The sequence below is a fragment of the Poecile atricapillus genome, chromosome 15 (assembly GCF_030490865.1).
Source record: "Poecile atricapillus isolate bPoeAtr1 chromosome 15, bPoeAtr1.hap1, whole genome shotgun sequence".
NCBI lineage: Eukaryota > Metazoa > Chordata > Aves > Passeriformes > Paridae > Poecile > Poecile atricapillus.
Window position 1 is genome coordinate 7,504,168 of NC_081263.1, and position 22,070 is coordinate 7,526,237.

Below are 22,070 nucleotides of genomic sequence, written 5' to 3' on the forward strand. Positions count from 1 at the left end.
TGCCGGGCGCTTGTTCTCCCACTGTGGTGCCTCAAAGCATTGACAGGGGAGTTTGGAGGGTTTGCGGGGTTTTTTTGCGTGGCAGCAGAAGCCAGTGTCTGCAGCACCATTGAGGGTGCGTTACCCGCTGGGAATAACCTGTACCGCGGTAGTCGGGGAGGGTTGGGGGTTTGGTTTTTTGTTGGTTTTAAACAGCCCTGACGCGCGTTCGGGGCGGGCACGTCCAGGCCACCCGCTCCTGTTTGCGCATGCGCAGCTGTCCCTGCCCGCGTGACCCGCCTGGCGGTGCCGCGCCTGCGCACTGCGGCGCCGTGACGTCCCGCCCGTGCGCCGGCGGGCGGGGGGCGGGGGGAGCGGGCGGGGGCGGGACGGGACCGGACGGCGCGGGGAGCGCGCAGCCCCGGCCCGGTCCGGTCCGGTGTCCGGGCCGGAATGCGCCGCGGCGCCCGGGAACATGGCCCGGCAGAGCCCGCCGCGCAACGGCGTCGGCGGCCACGGTACGGGCTGGGCCGGGCCCGGCGGGCGGGGGGCGGTGGTTCCGCTGAGGGGGCGGGGGCTGGAGCGCCCCCTGTGGGCGCGGCGGCGCCCCCTGGCGGCGGGGCGGGGCCGGCGCTGCACTCGCAGCGGCTCTGGTGGGAGCGGGCGGGGGAACCGGGGGTCCCGGGACCGAGCGAAGGGTCCGGCTCACCCCGCGGCTGTGCGGCCGCGGCGGGCTCGGACGGACAGGAAGCCGCCGGGCCCGAGGGCGGACCCCGGCAGTGACCGAGGGCTCTGCGGCAGCGCCGGGCTGGCCAGACCTGTCGAGGCCGTGTGTCGGTGCCCGGTGCTTGCCGCGGTGCAGAAGCACCGACGGAGCCATCTGGGTTTTAGACCGCACTCACTTTGGGTTTGTGTCTTTCTTCCAAGGATGAACCTGCGAGTTAAGTTCTTGTGTTTTCATGAAACATGTATTGAAATGCACTGATTTTGTGTAATACTCGCAGCTGTTGACCCCTATATGTTTGAAAAGTGTAAATATTGGTGTCTTTATTAGTAAGTTTGAGAGGAGGAGACCGCAAGATGTGCTCCTTCCTTCCCACAACTTCTTAAGTTCTTTGTGTGTGAGCAGTTCTTTCTCCCATAGGCTTTGTCTCCTCCTTCCCGAGGCATCGGTATGTGACAGCCCAGTGTGTGCGTGTGGCAGGGGATCAGGAACAGCTGGGTGTCAGGAAAATTAACCCACAAACACCAGAAGTTTATGTCCAAAAAGGAGACAGAGGAGTCGTTTTACTTTATTCGAATAAAGGGGGAAGCCATGGGGCATTCCCCTGGGGTCTCTCAAATTTTTGGAGGGCGCAGCGTCCCTTTTATCCTAATTTCCCGACCGCATGTCCCTTCTTTCTTTCCCCATTGGTGGAGGAACTTGAGAGGTACAGACTTCCCGGAATGCCTAATACCTAATATTTTCCCCCTAATGTATAACCCCGCTCTTAATTCTTAACCCTTGTGGAATTTTATGGTGTTTCCTCAGTGTCCCTTTCATCTTTCAGTGGAATCCATCCCATTGTTTCTGTTATCTCTCAGTAATAGTTTCATCTTATCAGCAGACCCGTAGCTTGTTTGTAAAGACAAACCCATCATTCCTCTCATGGGGGTAGGGAACTGGCTGGGAATAGGGAACCGGCCGAGCAGAGCTGGCTTCTGTTGTGCAAATAAAATAACTGCTTGCACAAGGGGCGGGAAAGGAAATAAAAGAAACTGTAGTCACTGTGTGAGCGACAGGAGATTTAATGTTATCAGGGACGTGGAATTCGGAGGGAGGTGGAGCTCTGTCGTAGGCTGTTACAGGTTGTTTTGATCCAAGAAGTGTTTTAAAAGGGTCTTTGAGAAGGAACAGCATCCAGTGCTCGACCTACTTAGCTTCCGTGTGTGTGAACAGCCTGCTGACATGCCGGCTCCCTTCAGACCTCACTGAGAACTGCACTTCCAGCCAGGAGTTCGCAGAAACAGGGCCGGGGCAGTGGCTGAGGTGCCACGTGGGCAGAGTAACGAGCTCCCCTATCGCTGCTGAGAAGGTGTGGCCTTGGGAGCAGCTGTTTCTCCATCAAAATCCTTTTAATTTCTCCCACCCCAAATCCTATTTGGACACGTTGCTTATAGAATGAATCCTGTTTGGATCCCAAGAGTTGTTGCATCTATGGGAATAGCCTTTAGGGAAAGGCAGTGTTTGTGGTCTCATCCTGCGCTCCAGTCCTGCAGCTGCTCAGCAAAGCCTCCTTACTGGGAACTCCTCCAGTGTGAGATATCAAGTGGCTCTCGGCTGCTTCTTTCTTTCCTCACATGAGGCAGTGGTGACAAATTCCACCATGTGGTGTGAAGTATTGTCCTCTCTCCACTCACTGGGAAGCGCTTTGGTGTCCTGTAAGTGTGTCTAACCCGAGCACTGTGTGCTTTGTGTGTTACCTCCTTCCCTCCCTGCCCCAAATTCCTGTGCTCCTCAAAAGAGTGGGAATTTTCTCCTACTGTCTGAGTTGTGTGTGTACTGGTGGCTGGCAGGTTTGTGTTTGTTGTAGGACAAGTCAATGTGCTTATGATTCTTTAACTCTGGTATAATTATGTCCTTTCTTGTGTCTGTTGCTGTCAGTGGAAATACTCAGGCTTCTTCCTAGGACGGCTGCACCTGGGAGTCGGTAGGAACACAGTTTTGGGAACACTTTCCTAACCTTTATAGAACACTTTCCTAAGTCCGAGTCTTAGGAAACACATGACATCTGAGCTGGCAGCTGCATCAGAGAGCAAAGAGTTTCAGGATGGCTTTGCAGGGCTGCCTTGACTGTGTATGGAGCCATGAACCACTGGGAAGGACAGGAGCCAAGGGCTCTGTCTGGGTACTGCTGGTGGCTCCGCTGTCAGGAGGAGCAGTGTTTGCCTCCCACACTGGGACCCCCAGGGTTGATAGGGAAGTAGTGAGAGTGCCCTTTGAGGTGCTCCTAGTGCTGCATCTGCAGAAATGGGGACACTCAGCTGGAGGGGTCACCACCAGAGTCATCCCTGTCATGACAGTGTGACGACTGTCCTGTGTTATCTCCCTTGTGCGTGTGTGACATTGCTGTGAGTGGCTGTTGCTAGCTCCCTCTGTGTGCTGGCACTGCCTGTCAGCTCACATCTCTGTGGCCTTTTGCAGACTTTGATGCTAAGAAGAAAAGAAAAATGGCAGAGATTTACCAGGCTCTGAACAGTGACCCCACTGACGTGGCAAAGCTGAGGCGGATGGCGATCAGCGAGGGCGGGCTGCTCACAGATGAGATCCGGTGCAAAGTGTGGCCAAAGCTGCTCAGTGTTAATACAGATGACCTGCCCCCTCCTCCAGGTATGGAGCAGCCTGGTTTCAGCTGCTTGGGAGGAAGAGTTCAGTGACCTTTGTCACTAGAGGAGGGATGTGCTTTCTGACCTGCCTTTTCCCTGTATGTGTTGCATTTGCCACTAAGCTCTTGTACAAAGGGGACTCACTGCAGCACCAATACTGTGTTGTATGTAAACAATACATGACTTCTAAAAACAACATTTGTTGTTTTCTTTAGTGATAGTAATGGAATCAGTTCATTGTGGATGCAGTTAGCGTGGCCCTGAGCATTAGCTGACATATGTAAGTTCACCTGCAGCAGAAAGAATTAGACTTGATTTGTTTTGCTCCGATGAAGGGGTGTCTGTGCTGAGCCCTGGTGTGGCAAAAATTCTCCCAACGTGTCTCTCCCAGGAAGCAGTTTGTTGTGTGAAGCACATGTGGGTCTCAGTCAGAACAGACACAGGGACAACAACCTTCCTGGTGAAGTACCCACATTGTTTTTAAACCTTAGCAATGCAGGAGCTCTAGGTCCTGTAGCTTTTATAGTCATCCAGCACAGATCTTATTGTTATCCTGATTCTGTGGTCATTTGGAAACGTGCATCCCCCCACCTCATTCAAGAGCCAGGTGGCATTAGGGTGATGTGAGGTGACCAGAGCTGCTGGAAAACAACATTTAACTTTACATGGTCGCATAGAAGGAATTTGCTGGCTTGCTGAATTTTTCTGTTTTAACTGTCTTAGCTAACCCTGGGTGAGAGTTTCCTCTGAATTGTTTCTGTTTTATGAATGACTCCTCTAGTGCTGCTGCTGAGAGTACACTTGGAATTCAGTTTCAGCATTTTAACATGTGTTGTCTAAAGAAATAATTTTCTCATTTGCTGTTAGTGTCAGAGTGTGTGGCAGTGAAAGTGCAGGGACAGGGCTGAGGTGTGACAGAAAAAGGGGATTTACAGTGGAATAGGGGGTTTGTGCAGCTTCATGTCCACATTCAGTAGGGATCTTCCTGGCTCACTAACCTCACTCTCATCCCAGTGCCATTCCACTGCTTCATGTTAATCCTGTTCCTCTTTTTCTCAGCAAGGAAGGAGCTGCGAGAGGACAATAAGGATTACCAGCAAGTGTTACTGGATGTGCGGCGATCCCTGCGCCGCTTCCCACCAGGTGAGAGAGGATTCTGCTCTTCCCACTCTGCGGGGCCAAGAGCAATGCCATGGGGCTCCTCCTGGCTCAGACCTCCCTGGGAGGCTGTAGAAGGTGACACTCTTATTACTCCAAGGGCCTGACTTCTAGAAAACCTTTTCCTTGTGATCTCACAACAGCTGCTTCTTACAGTGAAGCCCTTCTGCAGCCATCAGTTTCCTTCAGCTGTCTCTGCACAGATGGTTTTTGATGTGGCTCTTCCAACATCCCACTTCCCCTGCCCCACTGAGCCCCTCTGCCAGAAGGCTGCTACTGGCAGACAGTTGCAGCAGAGAGGATGGCTCCTGCATGGATCCTGCACAGATCTTGTGCACCATGACCTGTTGAGATTAGGACAGATGGAAAGCTTGATAAACATGCCATTTGCTTCAGTTTATTTTAGTCCATGGTCTAGCTCAGGGGCAGGGAAGGGAGGTTTGTCTGTGCTCAGAACAACCCCTGGTATAAAACAGTCTCAAAATCAGGTTCTTGCACCAAATTTAAACATTAGAACTTAAAGCATTTAGAGGCAAAATGGTTTTGCAGTTGTTTAGTTCTGATGGGTGCCTTGTGTTATTTATAAAACGCTAAATCCAGCAGCTCTCTGTGCAAAGCAGTCGTTATTTCTGGCCAGAATCTGCTTCCCCCCTTCTGCCACTTTTATTTTGTATAAACACTTGATTCACTCTGATTCTTGCAGGCGTGGATGCTGTGTGCAGGCCTGATTCTCAGAGGCTCTGCTCCTACGGATTTTTTTGCCCTTGAATGGCAGCCTCCTGCCTATTTTTAGCTGCATTAGTGAAGCAGAGGAAAAGGAGAACTTTGTCATTGCAGGATCTCTGCTGGGACTCTCTGCTTGGCCTTTGGGCGTTTTGTCTGTTGACAAGAACTGCCAGAAACTGACTGCAGCTGTGCAGAGCAGGAACAATGTTTTCCCTGTGACATCCTGTCCCTAAACACATGTTGTTAGCAGGGGACTGATAGGAAGTTGTGCCAGTGGAGGCCTCGCAGTCTGATACAGCTGGCATACAGTTTCTGTGAAAATGGGTCCTGTTGAATTTTTTTCTAGAACTCCTGGGAAATTAAAAATTACTAGAACATCCTCATTGGTGCTGGATGTGCAGAACCATTCTCTCTTCACAGCAGCACTGTGCAAACATCTGTAAGCCCTGCACCCGTCCTCCACAGTGGCTTCCTTTCAGATAAGGGTTCTGCAGATCTAAAGATTAAACCTCTCAGCAACTGGCCAGATTCCCCTGGTCCTGCAGAGTTTTGGGAGACAGCATTAGAGCTTTGGATGATTTTTTCTGCCAGTTTTACCCTCCCCTGTGCACCCCATCCCTTGGGATCGGGCAGGTAGTAAATGCACAGGTGCTCTCCTTGCACACCATAGTCGCCCTTGCTCCTACAGCAGGCACTGGTAGGTGACACAGCTGTGCCACCTCTGCTGTTCCCTCAGGGATGCCAGATGACCAGAGGGAAGGATTGCAGGAGGAGCTCATCGATATCATCCTCCACGTCCTCAAGCGCAACCCCCAGCTGCACTACTACCAGGGATACCATGACATCGTGGTCACCTTCCTCCTGGTGGTGGGGGACAGGCTGGCCACAGCACTGGTGGAGAAGCTCTCAACGCATCATCTCAGGTACTCAGTGGGAGGAGAGGAGCCAACTGCATGTCCTCAGGCTGTGGGGACACCTGTGCAGGTGGAGCTGGCCTGGAAGGGGAGCTGGGAAGGCAGAGCCTTGGGTTAAAGCAGCTGCCTGTCATGCCTGTACCCAGAGGAGTCATTGAAAGCAGCCTGACCACACAACAGCACGTGGCTTTGCAGGGAGCTGTGGCCTGGGGAAAGGATAATTGAAGGCTGTCAGTTAATTTGTAGCATCTCTTGGAGCTGGAAAAGCCAACGCACATGCATTATCCATGCTTGTGTGGCTGTCAGGGCCTCTCCAGGTCCTGTGGGCTGGCTCAGCACCTGCCTCCCACTTGTCCTTGCATATCCCTGGGCAGTGTGGTCTGTATTACCAGTGTCCTGTACCCCATATGAAGAGTCTTTCCTGTTTGTGCACTGAAATAAGAGAAAGCTTCCAGCTGGAGAGTGTGGTTTGGAGGGATTATCTCTCCCCTCCCAGGCAGGAGTCAGATTTTGGGTGCTGGAAAAGCTTTACTGTTCTTATGTGCACTGCAGCAAAATAAGAAGTGTCAGCTGACAGCAGCATGATGGTCTGGGTGTGGGTTCTATGTGCAGGTCAGACCTGGGTGAGCCAGACAAGCTGGAGGGAGGCTGCTCCAAAGAGACACAATTCCTTGGGGCTGAGGGCCACCCTGCCAGCAAGGCTGTTTATTGCATGTACTTCACCTTCTGCTGCCTCCCTAGAGGGAGAGCTTGCCGATGTTGTTGCTTGACAAAGCTTCTTTTAAATAATTCCTCAGGGATTTTATGGACCCAACGATGGATAACACCAAGCACATTTTAAATTACCTGATGCCCATCATAGACCAGGTGAACCCTGAGGTGCACGACTTCATGCAGAGGTATGCAAATGTTCCCTTAGAGCCTCCTGGCTCTCCCCTGCCCATCTCAGGTTACTGTTCACAGAGACATTTTCACCAGCACATCCCCAGCACTACAGTGGCTTCCTCAGGAAGTCACCAGCTGTCCCACAGCTGATGCTGACACCCCAAAGCCATGTAGCACTCATTTCTGAGCAGGTTCAAACCTGAGCTGCCTGTCTGGAGGAGTTTTACACGGTGACATCTTCAGCCCATTTGTCTGCAGTCTGCATTGGAAGGGCAGGGCGTCTGGGGACAGTCTTGTACAAATACTACAACTGCTTCATGTGACCATTTGTGTGGCTGGTGGGACCTTGCTGTAGTTTGTTGTTAGTTCTGGGGATGATTCCCAGGTTTTTCTTTAGAGGGACAGAGGTGTGCCTGGGCAGATCAAATCAGAAGCAGGAAGGTGAATGGGAAGAGTCAGGTCAGAGCCCTTTTTGGGGCAGATGTGTCTTTTTTCTCACAGCCAGAATGTCTTTGGGTACCAACCCTGTTTGCAAACTCCCAGAATTAGTAAGCCCTCAGGGTAGGAAGAAACCCAAACATCTGTCTGTGCTGCAGGACATCAGTTGCCCTCAAGCCAGCAAGCCAGACAGTGCCATGATACATCACACATTCAGGGTCCCCTGAAAGTAGCATTTGGCCTCTACTGTGGCTCCCACTGGATGTGACACAAATAGTGGCAGCACTTTGCCACAGGGGGTGGCACAGGAGATAAACACTTCCTTGTGTCAGAGGTGCAGTTCCTACTCAGTGTGGGGGTTCAAGTGCTCCACTGACAGTCCAGCTCTATTTCTCCAGGCACAGCTGTGCAGCACAGGAGTGGCCTGGGAGCATTTCATTCCTGTTTCCAGGCTGACCTAATGGCTCTTTCTCTCTGTAGTGCGGAGGTGGGAACCATCTTTGCTCTCAGCTGGCTGATCACCTGGTTTGGCCACGTTTTGTCCGACTTCCGGCACGTGGTGCGATTATATGACTTCTTCCTGGCTTGCCACCCACTGATGCCCATTTATTTTGCAGCTGTGGTATGTACTGATGGAATGGTCAGGGATTAGCTGTGCTGTTCTGAGGCTGTGGGAGTTTGGGGCTGCAGAAGGAGGCTGGCAAACCCAGTACTGGTGCTGTCCCCAGTTGTACCCTGCTCTGCAGATGCGGTCAGTGATGTCTTTGGTGATGGTAAAGGGCAGGTGGGATCCAGGGGAACTCAGGGCAGCCTGAGGGTGTCCAAATGTGCAGCGAATGTTCAGTGCTGTGGAGGCAGCATGGCACAGTGTTTTTATTTCCTTTTGTGTGCTGGTCCTGCTTCTGGTCACATACTGGGATGCCTGACTGGCTGGAGACAGCTCTGCACTGTGCATCCACCTGCCTGTTCTCCTATGGCAGAGGGCAAGGCATGAAGTCAAACCCTGCTGAAGTTCTGCTCACATCCAGAGAGGTGAGCAGAACCAGTAGCAGGCTCTGCTCCGCAGACAGACCTCAGTACCCTGAAAGAGGCTTTCCATGGCCTCAGAGTCTCAGAAAGGGTTTGGCATTTCTCTTCCCAGTGAATGCTTCACTGCAGTGTGTCCTCTTGAAGAAGGTCTTTCAGCTGGAAGTAAAGTGGTTTTTTCTTCTGGCTCTGAAACAAGTGCCAGCATGTGCCAAAGAGCTGTCCCCACTTCTTTGTCTGTCCTCCTCTCACTCCTCTGCAGATTGTGCTGCACCGGGAGCAGGAAGTTCTGGACTGCGAGTGTGACATGGCCTCTGTCCACCACCTCCTGTCCCAGATCCCACAGGACCTTCCTTATGAGTCTCTGATCAGCAAAGCCGGGGACCTTTTTGTCCAGTTCCCACCTTCTGAACTCGCCAAGGAGGCAGCTCAGGCAGCTCAGGCGGAACGGTGAGTGCTGGGCAGCCCATGTGTTCCCTACATCCCCTTGCCAGGTCTTGCCTCCCTTTGGAGATCGTCCTAACTGGAGGCTGGTCCCAGAGGCGAGCAGGGGACGCTCCTTGACCCGTTCCTTCTCTTGCAGAACTGCGGCTTCCACTTTTAAGGACTTTGAGTTGGCATCAGTGCAGCAGAGACCAGACACTGTGTTGAGGCAACGCTTCAGAGAGCGGCTCCGAGGGGAGGAGCGGCTTCGAGGGGAGGAGCGGACAAAATCCATCTTGACAAAGCCCCGGACCAACCGCTTTGTCAAGCTGGCAGTGATGGGGCTGACGGTGGCACTGGGAGCGGCTGCCCTGGCTGTGGTGAAGAGCGCACTGGAGTGGGCACCCAAGTTTGAACTGCAGATTTTCCCCTGAAGCCGGAGGAAGGGCCTTCACTGTCACTGCACCCATCCCCAGCAGGAAGGGCTGATGTTTGATGAGGGACGTGTCCAGAAACGACCTGTATGAAGGTTATTTTTTATTCTTACTGCGTCCAATAACGCTTTTGGCCTTTGTGACAGAGACTGAGGGAGCCAGCCCAGCAGGACGGTTCCCCACACCATGCTCACCTTGGTCCCCTCTCCCTGTGCAAGGGTGAGCAGACAGGTGCTCCCACTCTCCCCTGAGGAACCAGAGGTATGAACAAATTTGGCTGTTCAGGCTGTGCTCAGGTGACTGTACAAAGAGAGAACTCTGTGTGGGCTTTGCCCAAATGATCCTGCGTTCTCCATTGAAGAAAACTGGTGGGAGTGAGAGCAAATCCTTGCCTGGAGGAGAGTGTCCAACAGGGTTTGTTCTGAGTTCTTGTGTGTATGAAGGTGAAGGGCTGTTGCACTCCAGAGGAACAGGGCAGCCCTTTGGCTCTTCATTGCTACAGTGTGACCCACAACCTGCCTTCAGCTTTGCCCGTGCTCCAGCTCTTCCCTGTCCTCTGGGTACCCCCTGAGCAGAGCCAAACCTTTCCCACACCCCAGCCAGCACAATGCTGTGAGCTTCTCTTTCGTGTGTAACACTCCCTGGCTCTTTTTGCTTCCATATCTTTGCTGCCTGATCTGCTTGCAGGGGCCAGGAGCAGACCTTAGCTTCCCTCAGCTCTCAGGCACTGCCACTGCTGCGCTGGCAGTGCTGTGACTGTATCTGGGGTCAGTGAAGTGAGACACGAGTGCAGTCACCCTGCCAAAGGTGTGTACTGTCATATGCCAGGTTATGCTACCACAAGGCTTAGTGACACTGTAAACACCCATTGCAGACTTCTTTAATAGCTCTGGAAGTGGACACTTACCCATGTGGAGAAAGGCTTTTTCCACCTTGTGAAACACTTTGCACAGGATAGAAGTTGTTGCACTAGAAAATGTGTCAAAAAACACCACCACGAGCTGATCAGGCTTCAGCATTGCCTCTGGAAATAACATGAGGGGTTTCCCAGAAAGGCTGCCCTGACCTCTGCATAGCTCTCATCTCCCCACCAGTCCTGTCAGCAGTCCCAGCGCTCCCTGCCCCCCAAACTAAGCAGCAAATCCTTCTAGACAGCTCAGTGTCTCACTGAGACAAAGCCAATAGACACTCTATGCCTCTACCTCTCCCCCAAGCTGCTAAATCTCCCTCAAGTGCCCTTACCTGACCCTCACGGCTCCCTCCCGCTCCCCCATCATTGCTCTGTTGTGCCCAAAGCCATCTGTGCCATGCCCAGGGTCTGCACACCTGAAAAAGAGGTTGAAGGGATTTTGGGATAGAGAAGAAAACTCATGCCCTGCAAAGCTTAGCACCCCCCACTCCCACCCCTCTTGGTGCATAACCGCCCTGGCTATGTTCAGGTTTGCCCCATGGGCCTTTGCTCATGGAGGGGCTGTGCCTTTCTGGCCAGAGGGTGTGTGGGCAGTTGTCATTCCTGGCTTGTGTTCCCATGAAGCTCTGAGCAGGAGTTCCCTTTGCCTCTGCGGGTGAAATGTGGAGTGTGTGAAACTGCCGTTGTCCAGGCAGGCAGCAAGACCTGTTCCTTCCTCTCCTCAATGGTGCCAGTGCCCTTGGAGAGACCTGGGGCTGCTCAGGGGGGCTCCTCCCAACATTGTTGAAGGCAGAGCCCATTCCTGGCCCCTTGGCACCCCCAGAGCAGCAGAGCAGGACTGGGGGCTGGGTCACTTAGCACTTTAGAAACCATTGAGAGTGTGGTGACCTGGGAATGCTGTTGGAGGACCCAGGGCCATTCTGTACACTACCCTGAAGGAGGGGATGGCTGGAGCCCCCCAGGAGGAGCCACTGCAGCCCCTCCATTCCCTGGCCATGATGCACTTTAGTTCTTGCATTGTCCCTGGAGGGAGAGAAGGGAGAGAAGGAGACCGTGGTTGCGGGTGCTTCAGTTACTCTGTACAAAGACTTACACATCCCCTGTAAATGCAGATTTCTACAAACCCTAAAACTGTAAAATAAACAGTTCCTAAACACACTTCATGCCCTCTCTGGGCTGGGGCTGTCAGATCTGCTTTTGTGGCACCCTGTGGCCCAAAACTGGCACCTTTCCTGTGCTGGCCAGGCCAGCTCAGTGTGGCCTCACACCCAGCAGCCCCGTGGGAAGAGGAGCAGGAGCAGAGCCAAGGAGTGCATGCGTGCCCTGGTCACTGTTCTCCATCCATCTGCCTCCCTCTGGGCCAGTGCCAGGCCTTGTGTGTGCTGCTGGCTCTCCAGGGTGTCCCCCCCATCAGCAGCGTGGGGCTGGAAATAGCCTGACCTCCCAGCCTGCCCTGTACCCCAGGCCGGGTGCCTGGCTGCAGGAGGAGATCCCGGGCAGGATGCCCAATTCCCAGGGCATGCTCTGCTGAGCTGGGGTGATGCAGCCACCTTTGCCAAGCTGGAAGTGGGTTTGGCTGGATGGCTCAAAGCTGGCAGCCGTGTTGGCTATTTTTAATTGTCTGTGGCTTCTCCAGGAGACATTTTCTCAATAGTGCTTGGAGCCCTTTGGGAGGGACACCCTTTGGGCAGCAGAGGGGAAGGAGTGTTGGTGGGAGGTATGTGGCAGCTTTGGGGTAGCCAAGAGGCCACTGCCACATGTGATCCAGTGGCAATGTGTGCATGTGCCTGTGTGGGCCACATATTACACTGAACAAGAGCCCTGTGTGGCCAGTGGTGGCAGTGGTGATGGCCAGAGAGCTCTGACTGGCTGCGCCATGATCCCCCCCGCTCCCAGCCGTGCCCCTGTGCAGAGACCAATCCCATTGCCGGGGGCTGCAGTGACGGCTCCCTGGAACACTGCTGCCCCTGTGGTACCGCCCAGGCCCCGGGCGGTGCTGGGGGCTCTCCCGTGGGTGCAGCCTGCAGATTCGGGGGGTCACAGTAGTATGGGCAACCCCTGCACTTCTCCCTCCCTCGGAGACAGCCCGGTCCCCAGCAGCGCCGGGGCTGCAGGAGGGGCTGGCAGTACCCGGGGATGCTCTGGGCTCCTCTTGTTGCCGTGGCAACAGCTGCGGCGAGACTGGGGGCAGGGGTCTGGGTGTGATCAAGTGCCGCGTGACCTCGTGCCCCCCCCCCCCCCGGGCCCTCCTGTGGGTCTGGATTAGCACCCCCGGTTCCCTCCCTCTCTGGTTCCCCCCCATTACCCTCGGTCACCTCCCTCTGGCTGAACGGAGTCGGGGGCGGCGCCGGGATTGCCCACACACACTCACGGGTGGGGCGAGGGGCTGCATATGCACAGCACATCCGTGCACATACGTGCACATGCTCACACTGCTCCCAGGGACGCCCAGCCCACACTCACTGATGAGGGTGAACCTCCCCGCTGCGGGAGAGCCCATAGGAACCGGGGCTCAAGGTGGGAACTGATACGCCTGGGAGCTGGATCCTGGCCATTGGGAATCCCGTATCTCCCTGGGGATCTCACATTGCCCTTGGAATCCCAAATTCCCCTGGGAGGAGTGAGGCAGCACAAAAGGAGCCAGAGCCGTGGGGAGCAGACCAACACACTTTATTCCATAATCACAACAGTCAGGATCATTGTTAGCCGAGGTTCTGCAGAGCAAGAGGCAGCTGTGTCACACCCCTCAAGACGGGCCCAGATAGGGTGGTCAGTGCCCCTCGGCTAAAATCCCGTTTCTCCAAGATAACAGACACAGGGACCCTTCACTAACACAACACTACAAAGGTGACCCCGAGCGCTGGCGCCCATCCACAGGCTGCGCCGGGGCCCCGCCAGCTCCGGGGACCCCCGGCCCACTCGGCCGCCGCCAGGGCAGCTGCTTCCTGAGAGAGGTTTGGTTTATTTTTATTATTACTATTATTATTATTATTATTATTCGCTTTGTCTGGAGTGATGACGGGATGTCGCACGCGCACGCACACACGCTCGCACACGCATGCCAGCCAGCACCGGGCAGCGGGGGCGCAGCGGGAGGGGGCCGCACGCTGGGGGGGTCTCTAAGCACTACAACCACACGGCACAGAAAATCCACCACTGTCCACGACGGTTCTCCCTGACAAACACACCCGGCGAGACTCGAGGAGGGGGACAGGGGTGAGGACGGGGACAAAGCGGATGATGTTGTGCTTGCGGCCAGGGCAGGAGACCCCGGCACTGGCTCCGGTTCTGGCACTGACCCAGAACCTGCTCCTGAGGAAATATTTCGCCTGACAGTCTGTGGAGGGATCACCCCGGCTCAAGGGTGATGCACAGCACGTAGGGGACCACCGGGACCTGTGTCCCCCCTAGGAACGGAAGCTGAGCCCTGAGCTGCAGGGTCAGCAAAGCACACGTGTGATGCGAGACCCTCAGTGTGGCCTCAGGCCTTGCTGGTACCTGGGGGCTTTGGCTTCCCCATGGACAGGGATGGAGGACAGGTGACCGAGGTGACTGAGGGCGCCCTCCCTGAGAACCCCTGGCCACAGCATGGGGCGGCTGTGCACCCCAAAAAGGCACCGAGGTGCTGGGTGAGATCCGTGTGTGTCAGAGAGCTCTGGGGCCGCCGGACTCCACGGGAACCCCAAACCCGGCTCACACATGGGAAGGGGCTTCAGATGCTCCTGGCGCGGGGCTGCCCAGGGGCTAGGAAGGCAAAGTCCCCCCGAGGCGGCGGTGAGGCGGGAGCAGGCTGCCAGAATCACGGCTGTCCCGGCGCTTATTTGGCTTTTCCACCTTTGGGGGCGGGACTGGATCCGGTGGGGGACGGCCGGGAAGGGAGAGGACGCAGAGAAGAGGACGCGCTCTATCCAGGGAACACGTGTCTGATGCGTGATGCCCGCCTGGCTCCGCAGGCTGGCACCCGCACGGGGGTACTGAAACACCGTGGCTAATGCCAACACACACGCACAGCTACCGCTACACACCGACACATCTACACTGCTGATGGTTGACCATCGCGAGGGGCCTCGAGGGGCCCCCAGGGACTGGGCTGGGGGACATCAAGCATCCCTGCAAAGGGCCCGGGGACACACCTTTCCCTGCGCTGCAGTGCCTATCCCCATGGCTGAGCCAGGGCCACCAGCGGCTCCAGCAGCAGGGCCAGGCACCTACTCAGAGGCGCCCTCAGGGGATGTCAGGACATGGGAGGGGGATGTCCTCCCCCTGGTCACGGCTCAGTCCAACCTGACAGCAAGGGGCAGGCACAGGATAGCCTGCGACTGGGGGAACCGGCAGCCCCAAAACAGGGAGGCAAAGCAGAGCTCAGGCAGCGGGTGCTCCGCTACCGCCAGCACCCCACTGGCAGGGAAGGGTCCGAGGAGCCCCCACAAACCCAGAGTCCCTGGGAATCGGGGTCATGGGGGACTGCAGGGGCTGCTTCAAGCAGCGGCTGCTGCCGAGCCCAGTACTGCTCTTGCAGACGCTGCCAGCCCCTGCCATGACCACGTCCCCAGGGATGTGTGGGGTCCCCACCCAGCACAGCTGTACCAGAGCGCAGCCCCTGCCCCCCCAACCACAGCCTGCGGCAGCTGCCGAGCCACCACTGCAGCCACGTGCTCCCGGCAGTGGGAGGAGGCGGCTGTCGCAGGAAGGAGCCATTAGGAAAAGCAAAGAAAATCCCAGCTGGAGGAGCCGCTGCAGCAGCATCTTCCCTGCCAGCACGTCCCTGCTCTTGGCGCGGCCGGCAGCGGGGTCCAGCGTTGTGCTGTGTGGAAGAGCCCTGTGCCAGAGCATCACCCACACCGCACACGCCCACCAGCACTGGCTGCTGCAGCTGCTCTTGGACCAGTTTGGGTGGTTGCTTAAGGCAGATTTCCCACAGCTGCCCTTCCCTGCCACCCTCCCCTTCCAGGCTGCTCCCTGCCATCCCGGCAGCACCACATGCCACGGCTGGGCACAGCGACACGCGGCTCCACTGGCCAAGGTCAGCCAGCCCAGAGCAGGTCCCACACGGGCAGAGGCTCCAAGGTTAAAATGAGGGCTGGCTGCTTAGTGAAGGGCTGGTTCCCATACAATTTTGGGGTGGCTCCGGCCATGGGCTCCCTCCGTGGCACAGCTTTCCCTGCACAACTGCCTGGCGAGAGAAATAACACAGCCCCCCGCGCCCACGTGCTCATCACGTGTGTGCAACTTCACTCTTCCCAAAGCCAGTGGCGGGGAGCAGGCGCCACAGGGAAGGAGACTCTGCTGTGGGACACTGAACCCCCAAGCCAGGGACCCCTCACAAAATAGGGAGTTGGGAAGGGAGAGTTTGGCATGGCTCGGCATCCCTCCCCAAGGGCTGCAAAGAGGAAGAGGAGAAAATTGAAGCCATGTGTTCAATGCAGTCAAAAACCAAACGGAATCAGCCATTCTCCAAGGGATGGGGAAGGTGGGGTGGGCACCAAGAGCTGGGGTGGCATGGATGCTCCTGCTTCCTGGAGAGCAGGAGGGCACACGATGCTGGCAGAGATGGGAGCGGCCGGGAGCAGCCATGGCTGTCAGCGCCGGGGCCATGGGGGAAAGCGGCCGGGTGTGACAATGAAAACCCGATGAGATGCATTTCACGGGCAAATAACCACGGCGGGCGGCCATGCGTCCCGCGGGCACGAGGCGAGAGTCGGACAGACAGACGGATGGAGAATGGGTGTGTGCCAGGGGATGGGGGGAGCAGGGGCTCTGCCTTCCAGCAGCTTCAAGGCAAAATACCTGATTCCTGCATGTAAACAGCTGGTTTCGGTTTGTTTGTTTTTTTCCTGGGTTGTTTTTTGATATGACCTGATTGTGGGTGAAAATAAAAATGAGCGTTACCTGCAGAGCGTGGGACTCAGTAGGTAAAGACCAAGTCCGAGATGCTGGACATGAGCCAGTCCCCTGCTATCATCTCCGTCACCTCGGGCGTGCAATAGTCCGGGAACTCGAAGTGCGAGGAGCCTCCCCGCGGGTAGAGGTCGTGGTCCTTGTCGAAGACGGACCAGTCCAGGGCACCACAGGTGGCATTGGCAGGTGCCCGCCCGGGCATGATCCCCAGCAGCTCTTCCTCCAGCTCCTCGTCGGAGGAGCTGAAGGAAGAGGGAGGGGACCCAGCCGACATGGGAGAGGGGGACCCGCTCTCTGGGGACCTCCCTGGCTCCGGGCAGGGTGTGGTAGGGCTCAGGGGTGCAGGGGGCTCCTGGGGGCTGTGTTCCCCGTCGGGTGCCGGGTGCCAGGCAGCCGTGCCAGGCACCACAGGGCTGTCCTCAGCGGGCACCTCTGGCGCGGGCTCCTGCGGGGTATCGGGGCCGCTGGGCAGCTTGGAGGGCTGCCTGCGGCTGGCAGAGACACGGCCCAACACGGAGGGCTTGATCTTCACTGGGAGCCGCGGGCGGGCGGCTCCGGTGCCCACCTTGCCCTTTTTCCGAGGCCGGTACTTGTAGTCGGGGTAGTCGGCCATGTGCTTGAGGCGCAGACGCTCGGCCTCCCTGACAAAGGGGATCTTCTCGGAGTCGTGGAGGAGCTGCCAGCGCCGGCCCAGGCGCTTGGAGATCTCGGCGTTGTGCATGTCGGGCCACTGGTCCATGATCTTGCGGCGCTCGTGCTGGGACCACACCATGAAGGCGTTCATGGGCCGCTTGATGTGCCCGCTCGGCGTCTTGCACCAGGCGGGCTCGGTGTCACGGGCGGGCAGTGGGGTGCAGGGCTCCCGCCGAGCCTCCGCTCCCCGGCCCCGCGGGCCGCGCTGCACCATCCTGGAGCCGGGTACGCCGCCGCCGCCTCCACCTCTTCCTCCCCCCCTCCCGCTGCCGCCTCCCTGCCCGCCGCCGCCTCCCCGCCCGCCGCTACGCGCCGCGCCGCGCCGCCCCCATTGTGCGGAGCGGGCGGCGGCGGGGCGGGGCGCAGGCGGCCGCGACGGGGCCCGGGGGCGCACGGCGGAGCCGACTCCGCCGGGGCGGCGGCCACGGAGATGCTCCGGAAGGGCTCTGGGATGGTCCGGTGCTCTCCGGCTCGGAGATGCTCTGTAGCGGTCCTGTCCCGGAATGCTCTGCACCGGTCCGAGGATGCTCCGGAATGCTCTGTAGCACCTCGAGGATTCTCGGTACCGGTCCGAGGATGCTTGGGGATGCTCTGTAGCACCTCGACGATGCTTGGTACCGGTCCAAGGATGTTCCGAGATGCTCTGTATCGTCTCGGGGATGCTCCGCACCAACCCGGGGATGTTCGACGCCGGCTCGAGGATGTTCCGGGATGCTCTGTGTCAGCTCGGGGATGCTGTGCACTGCCCGGGGATGTTGCACACCGTGAGGGCTCCGCCCCGGGGTTGCTCCGCTCCCCGCCGCCCCGGTGATGCCTCCTCGGTTAAGTCGGCAGATGCTTCGGTCGGGAATGGTGTACGGTGGTTGCGGCGGGTCCGGGTGCGGGTCGGGGGTGCGCGGGGGCGGTGCGGGCAGCCCGGGAGCCGCACGCCCCCCGGTGCCGCTCTTATAGGCACGGCCGCCCCGCCCCCGCCGCCCCCGGTAAACACCGCCGCGCCGGGTCTGTCAATGGCGGGCCCCGCCCCCCGCCGCCCATTGGCCGCGTGGCGGGGGGGCAGATCCCGCTCAGCCAATGGGCGCTCGCCGAGAGGGGTTGCTGGAGAGAATGGCAGGGCGGCGCGCCCCGGTACCCCCGGTACCGCCCGGCTACCCGGCACACCCCGGTACTCCCCGGTACTCCCCCCCGCTAGGCACGGCACGCCCCGCTACTCCCTGGTAGCCCGGCACGCCGATGGACCCGATACCGCCACCACGGCAAGCCGGCAGCCCCCGGTACCCCGACCCACGCAGCACAGAACGCCTGGTGACACCCGGTACCTTCAGACAAGCATCCCGGTATGGCGGTACCCCTCTGTGCCCGCAGGCACCCACCCGAGGATGCTCCATCTCCTGCCAATAACCCGCCGCTCCCCCCGTGTAGGCACCCCGATGTCCCCGGTGACCCTGACATCCGCACCCTCGGGAGCACCCACACCCCTCGAGATTCGCCGGGAGCCTGTGCATGGGTCTGACCGCTCGGAACACCGAGTATCATTCCCCGCTTGAACCCTGCCCTGCCGGCCCACGGGGCTCCCGGGACATCCACTGCTCTCGCTCGTCCGGGCAGAGCCGCGGCTCGGAACACTCCCCGGGCCGCTCACTAGGGCCCGCAACACTCGGCGCCACGCGTTGTGGGAACACCGACGCCTTCGTGGACACGTCCCTGCCACCCATTCCAGCGGCGTCTCCCCGTGGGTCGGCCCTCGGCGGGGACGGGAGCGCCGGGCGGGGAACGCGCAGCCCACGAGGCGAACACGCGGCTCCCCGGTGCCACGAGTGGGGCCACGCCCCTCCCGCTCGGGCCCCGCCCCCTCCGCTGGGCGTCACCAATGGGGCGGCGGCGGCGGCGCTGTTGCCCCGGAGACCGCGGGCTGCCCGCCGGGGGCCGCGCCCATTGGCTGTCGCTGCCGCGCGCGGGCCCGGGGGGGGGCGCGCCCATTGGCTGAGCCCCCTCCGCCAGTTGCTGTGGTGACAGGGGAGCGCGCGGGGCCGCGCCCGACCCGAGCGGGCACCGCGACTGAGCGGGCACCGCGACTGAGCGGGCACCGCGACTGAGCGGGCACCGCGACTGAGCGGGCACCGCGACTGGCCGGGTACCGGGACTGACCGGGCACCGCGGGCTGTCGCCGTCCTGCGCTCTGAGCAGGAAATGTGGCCTGTCCCGACCATGCCGGCTGCCCCGACATTGCAGCCAGCCGGGACACCGGGGCCTGCCCTCCCGCCGGCCCAGCCCGCAGCCCCGGGCGCTGCCCACGCTGTCCCGGAGCCGCGGCGCGCGGGGAACAACACACAGTTCTTCACCGCGGCTTTGCACCGGGCCTCCCCGAGCCGTTCCCGCTCGGTATAGCCGGAGGTCATGGCCGGCGCTGGTCACCCACATGGCCCCGTCACGGAGCACCTGCTCGGCCGCTCCCCACACCTCCGGTCTTCGCTGCCACCCCGCCGGCAGAACCGGCTGTGTGCGCATTAGCACGGAACTCCCGTGGAGTCGAGCAGCTCTGCGGGGCCGGAGGCGGCTGCCCATCCCCGTTGGTCCCGTGCACCGGGCCCGCCTCTACCCGGGCTTCCCGGGACGGCCGTTCCTCTGCTCCCTCCCGCCCTGGCCGCTCCGCGAGCAGCTCAGGGCCAGTCCCGCCGGGCTGCTCGGGCTGACACAGCCGCTCCCAGCCCGGACACCCAGACCCCGCCCGGTGGATCCCGTCCCGGTGATCCCGTCCCGGTGATCCTGTCCCGGTGCGGTGCCACGGCGGAGCCGGCAGGGGGCGTCCCTTCCGCCCGTTCCCGTGAGCTTGGGCCCCGCCCGGTCCCCGAGCCCACCCGCTGCCGCCGTGGGGACCGGCTCGGGTTACGGGGGATACGGGGCATCCCCAGAGCGAAGAGGGGTTCCCGGGGGGCGATGGGGCCCGGGGGTCCCCGGAGGGCAGAGGATGGTGAGGATCAGTGGGGTGGAGGAGTGTCCCAGGAGGAACAGAAGCTGCCAAGCGGACAAAAGAGCCAGCCGGGAGGGGTTCCCCATAGACCATCAGCGGTATAGCCTCTGCAACAGCCTACTAAATCCATTCCTCCATACCATCCCTGCCTCCAGCTGGCCGCTGGAACACCACTCTGCTTCCCAGAGCCACTCCTGTGTGGAGTGGCACCAGGCACGGTGACAAATTCCTCCGTGATGCCAGTGCAAGCAGCAGTGCCTGAGGGTAAGGTCAGGGTTGGTGCAAGGGGACATTTCCCAGCTCTGAGGAATGAGCAGCGACTTTATTTCTCCCTGTGCAAAGGATGAAGGCAGTGGTGCAGACCTGCTCTCAGAACTGGCTGGACACGGTGAGGGCAGAACTCCAGGGAACAGAAAAAACAATGGAAAATAATCTGGGAAGCTAGTTGCTCACATCACTGTGAAATGAGTCTATACAGTCATGTTACCTTTGCTTTCCATCCTCGGTTAAAGACACTGTGTTGATCTTACAAATGTCAAACAATTCCATTTCTGAGAATGAATCCCATTTGCCCTGTGGGGATGATCTTCCCATCAGCCTGCCGTGAGGGAGAGAGCCCTGTGACACACGGGAACCTGTGCTGGGAGGTCTGCTCATGGGATCATTCTTTCCTGGTGTATCCCAGCTCCTGCCCCCCGGGTGCACACACATTTTTTTATTAAAATATCACCCTGTTGGGCAGACACTCACCCAGCAGAGCAGCAGGGGTGTGGGTGTCAAGGGTGGCTGGATTTCCTTCACCAGGGTCTGTGTTTCAGCTGGAAGACAGGTATGGCTGTAGCTATGGAGGCACGAGCTGAAGGAGGAGAAAAGCCTGGAACATGTCAGGAGGGAGGAGGCGAGTGGCTGTGTGATAGATTGGTGGAACTTAATTTTTTTCTGTTTTTTTTAAAAAATGATAAAAAAGGGGAATTAATTAGCCTCAGCAGCTGGTGGGGCTGGGGTTACTGAGGGTGGATGGGAGAAGAGTTAAAAATAGCAGGAAGGCCCAAGTGGAAAGTTTCTGTAACATCACAAGTCAGGCATTTGGTGCTTACCCGCCCTGACAGGCGGGAGCCTGTGCCAGAGCCCTCTCCACCATCCTCAGCCCTTTCCCACTGACCTCCCTGCAACTTTTCACACGACATCAGCAGCCCTTCGTTTTGCTAATTAACCCTTTGCTTCCAGACACTGGACTTGCATCTTGAAAGAGCAAAATCAGCCACAAATTGCTCAGCCTGGGAAAGTGAGGGTGCAGAGGACCATCGTGCTCGTGCTGGCCCTCCCTGGGTCCCTGCATGTCACTGGCAGTGTGTGGAGCCCAGAGGAGCTGTAAACCCCCCTGCATCCATTCCCATCTGCATTTCAGCCTCCCCTCCTTAAAAATCCTCCTGTTTCCAGAGGCCCTGGGTGGATTTCTCCAGTAGGTTGGAGCCCTATGCTGGGACACTCTGGATGCACAGTTTGTCCTTGGCTTAGACGGAGATGGATGAGGCAGCTCTGAGCAAGCCCAGCTTGCTGCACTTGTCCCCACTGCGAGAAAGCAGATGTACCTGGCTGCTCCAACAGGCTTTCTCTTCTTCTGTTTGTCTTTCAGGATTGACAATGAGAGCAGCTGAGTTCATTCCTTCTCCCTCTCAGAGCCCAGGAGTTGTGTCTGGCTCTGCTGCTCTGGGAAGGCTGGCAAGAGCTGAGTCTGCCATAGAGAGGGTGGTCTGAGGGTGGTGGAGCAGGGCTTGGGCTGGAACAGATTTTGGTAGGCAGAGTGGTCGGTGACTGTGGCAGACCATGAGGCATGAGAAAATACTGCTGGGTTAACTGGGGGTTAGGTTTGGCTCTGATTTACACTAAACAGGAGCTGGGCACTACCCTCACCTGGTTTTAAAATGTTTCCCTCTTCTCCTAGGTGCTTGCATGGTCCTGGGTCCCAGAACAAGCATCTGGGCTGACCCCACTGAAAGCCAGTGCAGGACCCTGGGGACACAGAGAGGGTGACACAGCTGACACAAGGCAGGCTTCCCTCAACCCACATTGTGCCCCCTGATGACAGGACTGCCATGCAGGGAACGGGACACCTCTGAGCACAGACCATCTGAGCAGTCACCCTGCTCCTGCTCATACCGAAACAGCCAAAGCACAATGGCTTATTCCCCCTCTGTGCTTTGGCCCTCCTAACTCTTCTCTTTCTCAGCTGCATGCTGGGTACTCAGCAT

General features: G+C 58.4%; 2 protein-coding genes across 2 annotated transcripts; one reads left to right on the top strand and one right to left on the bottom strand.

Annotated features, from left to right (window-relative positions):
- The first annotated feature begins 359 nt into the window (after nucleotides 1-359).
- On the top strand, nucleotides 360-11,417 carry TBC1D20 (TBC1 domain family member 20). Its single transcript, XM_058851045.1, has 8 exons — nucleotides 360-497; nucleotides 3,164-3,349; nucleotides 4,405-4,488; nucleotides 5,966-6,152; nucleotides 6,941-7,042; nucleotides 7,947-8,088; nucleotides 8,755-8,942; nucleotides 9,076-11,417. The coding sequence occupies exons 1-8, from the start codon at nucleotides 455-457 to the stop codon at nucleotides 9,347-9,349; spliced, it is 1,206 nt and encodes a 401-aa protein (XP_058707028.1). The 5' UTR covers nucleotides 360-454; the 3' UTR covers nucleotides 9,350-11,417.
- A 1,802-nt stretch (nucleotides 11,418-13,219) lies between these two features.
- On the bottom strand, nucleotides 13,220-17,147 carry SOX12 (SRY-box transcription factor 12). The gene has a single exon (XM_058851047.1). It carries the CDS (start codon nucleotides 17,062-17,064, stop codon nucleotides 16,165-16,167), a length of 900 nt encoding a protein of 299 aa, XP_058707030.1. The 5' UTR covers nucleotides 17,065-17,147; the 3' UTR covers nucleotides 13,220-16,164.
- Nucleotides 17,148-22,070: the final 4,923 nt, after the last annotated feature.